Here is a 6,000-nt window from a genome sequence, read left to right as displayed (position 1 = left end):
AACTCCCAATAAGTTTTTAGAGTGGTTTTGGTTTCCATGTTTTGAATAGTAAATCACTGATTAACATTTATATGAAGATAAGATTTGGTTTATGATCGAAATGTTCAAAAACACTGGGTAATAACACGAGGAATTAATTCATGTTGTTGTTTATATTTTCATCGTTTAATATTTATTGGACTTCATTGTGTATTTATTTGTACTTTTTAAATTATTTTTCTTGTTTTCTCTAGTGCTTTCTAGCCCCTTTTTCCTTTTTTTCTTTTTCTTCCTTTTTTCATCATTTCATTTTCCGTTGATTGACTTCATTGAACTTCGTGATAATCTGGAAAAAATTGTCAATAAAACCATACCTCAAGTCTCTTGAATGTTTATATAATTGGCAACAAAGTAAGCAATATTGTTAAAAGTGTACATACATGTTGTCCAGTTTTCTAAATAACATTTGTGTTAAATGTATCTACTTGAGCTTGATCTATAGTCTGTTCAGAATTGCATAAATGATAGGTAATCCCAATTATTGTTTAAGACTTAATGCTTCATATATCTAATTTCCCTGCTATTACTTGATTTTAATCAATCAATGCATATTTGCAATGATTTCTTCAACTACATATTTTAATGTGTTTCGTTATCTTAGTAGATAGAGGCTAACAGAATATTATTTAGTAAATAGTACTGTCATCCTTTCTCCCTTTAAGGTTTATTGCGATTTTTGTTTTGTAAATATTTATATAGACATCTGATTTAATAAACTGTTTCTTTATTGGCAATATATTTGCCATTTCTGCCCTGTCTTCTGGTAGTGACTCACTACGGGTGCGTCTATACTCACCAGGTGAGCAGACTCCCTTCGTACATCACGGGAGTCCCTGCCAGCACCGTGAGAATGACGTCACTTCCGGGTGAGTTCAGTACTTCAGTCGACACGGCAGCAGGTAATCCTCACTTTTTGAGAAAGGCCCTTTGTGGCTGAAATGCGTTGGAGTTGCGGGGGGTGCCTTCCTCTCTCTCTTTTTTGAAAATATCCATGCCGTAATAAGGTTTTTTCTATAGCACAGTCCAGGCTCTGTCTATTTGCTGCGGCGGCCGTGCCCGCTGTCCTTCCTCCTCGGTGAGGTTACTTTGCCTGCAAGATGGAGGAATGGTGAGAATGAGAGGAGGGGGGAATAGTGAGAGGGGGAGTGAGGGACCGGGGCGAGAGATGGCAATAGTGAGTGGGGGGAGTCAATGAGAGGGGAGGGTGTGAGAAAGGGGAGAGGAATAGAGGGGGGTGAGATTGAGGCAATGTGTAAGGCTGGGGCCATGGTGGGTGAGTGAGAGCGTGCTAGCACTCAAGCTCGGCCCTCATTCTACTCGGTGGATGTGTCCTGCTGGTTGCGTGCATAGGGGGGCGTGTCGGGGGGGGGGGGGGCGGCCATGATGTCACAAAGCTCATTGGGCGAACCGCTCACATGACACGCCAGCGAGCGGCAGAAACAAATTTACTTGTCTCTGCAAGCAGCTGAGCGCTGTGTGCTCACGTGCATGTGCGCGCTCACACTGGACATACACATTGTAGCAGTGTGTTTGATCGCACCCCCCCGAGCGCCCGCGCGCCTGCTCAGCCCCACCCTGGCCGCAGTCAGCGCGCTGGCGCTCAAAGCATGCATGGCGGGTGTCCTGCGTCTGCTCGCACGCGAGGGGGCGGAGCGGCATTGCCAAATATTGAGCGAGCGGGAAAGTATAACATTTTTATTTACCTAAGCGCATCGCGTGTGTGCACGCGCATACCCGCGTGCGCATCGCGTGAGCGGGGACTTGCATATATATATATATCCAAGTCACCTCGCCAAGCACCGCCCGCTCAGCGCTAGCGGGGCCACAGCCTAAGAGAAAGAGAGAGAGGGGGGGGGGGGGGGGAAGGGGGGTGAGCTCGCAATGCCATCCCGGTGAGGTTTTTTTTAAAAGTGGTTGCCGAATCTGCCTCTGCCAGTATATTTAATAGAGCCCTAAGTCTCATTTGGAAAGCTAATGCACAAAAAAATAAAAATCTTCAAATCCAATTGCTTCCTTCTTTTCCTATAACTAAAGGAGTTGCACCAGTTTTGCTGCACAAAAACTTTGATTAGCATCCCCTTCCATCACACAACCCCAACAAAACTTTCTCCCAGCCCTCTTAGTGACTGACTGATTTCTAACACAGGGTAAAACATCGTTATTTTGAGCCAATCAGAAAGGGATTGTTCGGAGGCCAATTACAATGTGCCCTTAAGTGGCCAATCAGGAAGTGGCTTTCATCTGAATGTCAGGGGCTGGCTTTGTCCGTTTCCCTGGCAGAGGAGTAGCTGTGGTGTGTGCACCGCTGTTGGGATGTGTGAGCCGCAGCACCTTTGTGCTGCATCCTCCTGAGCCTGGTGACTGCTCTTGTCCTTACAAGCAACATTCTGTAGCAGCTGCAAAAAGACGCTCCCGTGATTGCATTGACAGATAGGGACTGCTCTGCTGGAACATGCTGGGCGGCATCTGCCTCACTGCTCTCTTCCTCCTTTCCTGTCCTGCTTGTAAGTACAAGTCCACGACCCGTTTCTTGTATTCCTTTACAAAGCCACGGGGTGTCTGTTTACTAAAGGTCCTCTTTGGAGTTACAGGTACACACGTGTAGATACACATCTAACTTTACGGGTGGCCTCAAGCTTGTTCTTGGGGACACTGAGTTTTGAAGCTAGATGAGTCTTTCAGATTGAGTTTTTTAAGTATTAATACTATAGCTGGCATGTCCCAATGACACCTATTGCTGAAAATCATCACATTTGGATTGCAAAATATTCCTAATACAATTGGTGAATGTATGCCTATGTGTAGGTGTAGATTGAGTGTCCAATCAATTTGACATCAACTAATGCACAATTGGGCAATTGAATAATTCAAACTTGCGTAAACTGGCATTTTTTGCTTGCCTGGTGTTGACAAATGTTAGGGCTTTAGGCGATAAATGTTTGAGGAGTCTAAATCGCAGAATATGTGCTCACAGAACCTGCATCCACTGATGTTACAGCTGCTCTGTTATAATTCCAAAACGCACCAACATTCTGGTACCCTATGTTTCCACTTACTCTATTTTATAGATTGTCAGTTCCTTGGGGCAGGGCCCTCCTTACCTACTGTAACAATGTGTGTTAATGTTTATTTGATTGTTTTTTCATTCCTCAAACCCTATTGTACTGCGCTACAGAATATGTTGGTGTCTTTAAATGATAATAGTACCTATTGTAATTGCTGGATAACTTGCGTGTGTGTGTGTGTTCTCTTTACTCATTGCTTTGGCTAGGTATCCTGGTGTACCTCTGTACTCTGCAAGGAGAAAACTGCTGAAACCTTAGAGGCTCTTGCATGGCATAACCTGTTAAATGGGTGAACACGACAGTAGCGATATATAGATATATCTATATCTCTTGCAGGAACCTTGCCAGGACCATCAATGGTGTAACTGCTATAGGTGCCTGCGAGGCATGCTTCTGCAATATATTGGTAGCCCCTACGGCTCAAAAGGGGAAGGGGTTAATGTGGTGTCTGTCCCAGTCATCTATTCAGGTGGATCATATACTTGCCACTAACTATCAAAAAGGTCACTCCGTCACCTTGCCTTCCCAAGCCTCCAATACCGCACTTTCTCAATTAGATATCCTAACCACGGCATCCTCTTGTCCATGCAACAGACGGCCCGGGGGCCTCACCTGTGGCCCCCAAACTCTTTTCGCTCTAGTGCAGGGGAAGCAGAGATGTAGGTTCTTCCTGCTCCGTAATGACAGTGTGCTAGTAAATACTTGTCCTCTCCTGTACTAATCACCAGTTCCCAGTGTAAAAAGAGGAGTGGGACAGTATTTACTAGCATGCTGGCAATAAGCAGTTGACTGGAGCAGGGAGAAACTCCAACCCGTTGCAGCAACATTCCTTAGGCCGGGATTATAGTGCCCGCTGCATTGCGCGAGCGGCCACGTGACATCTCGCGCACGTGTGAAACCTGCACTGTAGGCAGGAGTCGAAAGGGAGGCGTGGCCGTAACATCACGCAAGCGGTTTGCCCTCATTGGCTGAACCCCTTCACATGATGCTGACGTGACGTGGCCGTCGCTTAAAGACAAATTAATTTGTCTCCTGGATTCTGCATCTCCGTCGCGCCTCTGCGCAGTTGTGGTCGCGCGCACTATGTGCACTTCTGATGGGATGCAGGTATTTGTTTTGGCAGCGCGCGCCATTGCACCGCAGGCACTATAATCTCGGCCTTATGCCTGTGCACTATACCCACGGTTGCAACATCCCTTGTGTGTGTGTGTGCGTGTATGTATGTATGTGCCTTTTGTGCACGGCTCCGGTGACAAATGACGTTGCGGGGTCATGTGATGTCATGTTGCCATGATGACGTCACATGACCCAGCGGCGTCATTTGATGACATGGAGACGCATCGCGGGAAGGTAAGTAAAGTCACAGAGGCTTTGTGCGATCCCCGGCATTTATTTGAAATCCCGCCTTCGGGGAAGTACAAGGCCTCTGTAACAGCCCCCCCCCTGAAAATCTCACGCGCCCCCCACTTTGCGCACCCCTGCATTACTCTGTTCCCCCAGTGTACCAATATTGTCATAAGTGCTTGGCACTTGCTTTAAGAGTCGTGGAAAGAATATGAAAGGGAGTTAGAGAGCGTCTGTGCTGCCTGTCTGACTACCGCCCGGAACGTGATGTGTTCCACTTAAAAAATATTTTCAGAGGCTTCACATGTGAGCTACTGGTCGTCCGGCAAGTGTAATTAATGTATTTTATGTGGCCACATAGGAGGCAGCACTCTATGTAAAAGTGACAAGGGAGGTGACACTGCTGCTTCTAAAGTATTGTTGTACATTTATATCCAGACACTGACTGACACTGAGATTGCTGCAGGGGAGCCTGGTTCAATTCCCGGTGTCGGCTCCTTGTGACCTTGGGCAAGTCACTTTATCTCCCTGTGCCTCAGGCACAAAAAACATAGATTGTAAGCTCCACGGGGACCTGTGCCTGCAAAATGTCTCTGTAAAGCGATGTGTACAATTAGCAGCGCTATACAAGAACATGCTATTATTATTATTATTATTATTATTTCCACAGGCCCACCCTTCTGTTGAGGAAATGAGGAGTGGGGAAAACATGATTTTTTCCCTGCAAATAATAGAAACACTTTGAAATGTTACTATTTTAGTGTGAGTGAGTATTTATATAACACTTTGTGTGAATTCTTCAACTTGCTGCCTGGCCAGGCAAATGTGACCTTCAAGGTCTCGACTGCCTGCTCTCACTAATTTTATTGCAGTTGTGTGTACGGAGACACACATATCTTGACTCTTTTTGGGAGAACTTGTAGAACAGCACAGGTTATAAAGAAAATAACACTGGGAATCATTTTTCTTTTTGTGTTCACTGGTGTTACCAGTTTTGTTGTTAGCACTTGGGAGTAAATATAACATGGTAACAAGTTGCCCTATGATGATAATGGTGATCATAACATGGTCTAATTTGAAATAAATGATCAAAAAACAGATTACTTGGGTCCAACAAAGACCTTAAACTTTAGAAAAGTAGATTTAAGTAATACATTGGGATGATGTTTTTGCAGTGAAAAATGTAGAAGATAAATGGCCAGTCTTTAAAACATTGCTAGAAAAGCACAATTATCAGTGTGTATACCCTTGGGTAATAAGTATAAAAGAAATAAGTCAAAACCAATGTGGCTAAATAAACAGGTAGGAGAGGAAATGGACAAGAAGAGGAAGGCGTTTAGATTCTTTACGTCAGAAGGGACGGAGGCATCGTATCAGAATTATTAACAATGTACCAAAAATTACAAAAGGGCAATCAAATTAGCAAAAATGGATAGTGAAAAAAGGATTGCAATAGAAAGTAAGATCAACCCTAAAAAGTTCTTTAAGTACCTTTTTAATAACAAAAAAATGAGAAAAGAAAATATAGGACCCTTTCAGTGTGAGATGGGTA

The 6,000-nt window shown here is 44.5% G+C and overlaps 1 protein-coding gene across 1 annotated transcript in view; it reads left to right on the top strand.

The window, feature by feature from the left end:
- Positions 1–2,289: 2,289 nt before the first annotated feature.
- The window catches only part of B3GLCT (beta 3-glucosyltransferase), a 417,163-nt gene continuing 413,452 nt past the window's right edge, over positions 2,290–6,000 (top strand). The window contains exon 1 of the mRNA XM_075592151.1: positions 2,290–2,543. Within this exon, the coding sequence (XP_075448266.1) occupies positions 2,492–2,543 (52 nt within the window). The 5' untranslated portion in view covers positions 2,290–2,491. The remainder of the gene's footprint in view (positions 2,544–6,000) is intronic.

The sequence above is a fragment of the Ascaphus truei genome, chromosome 3, assembly GCF_040206685.1.
Source record: "Ascaphus truei isolate aAscTru1 chromosome 3, aAscTru1.hap1, whole genome shotgun sequence".
Taxonomy (NCBI): Eukaryota; Metazoa; Chordata; class Amphibia; order Anura; family Ascaphidae; genus Ascaphus; species Ascaphus truei.
Note: the sequence above shows the minus strand (reverse complement) of the source record. Positions and strands in the feature narration are given on the sequence as shown.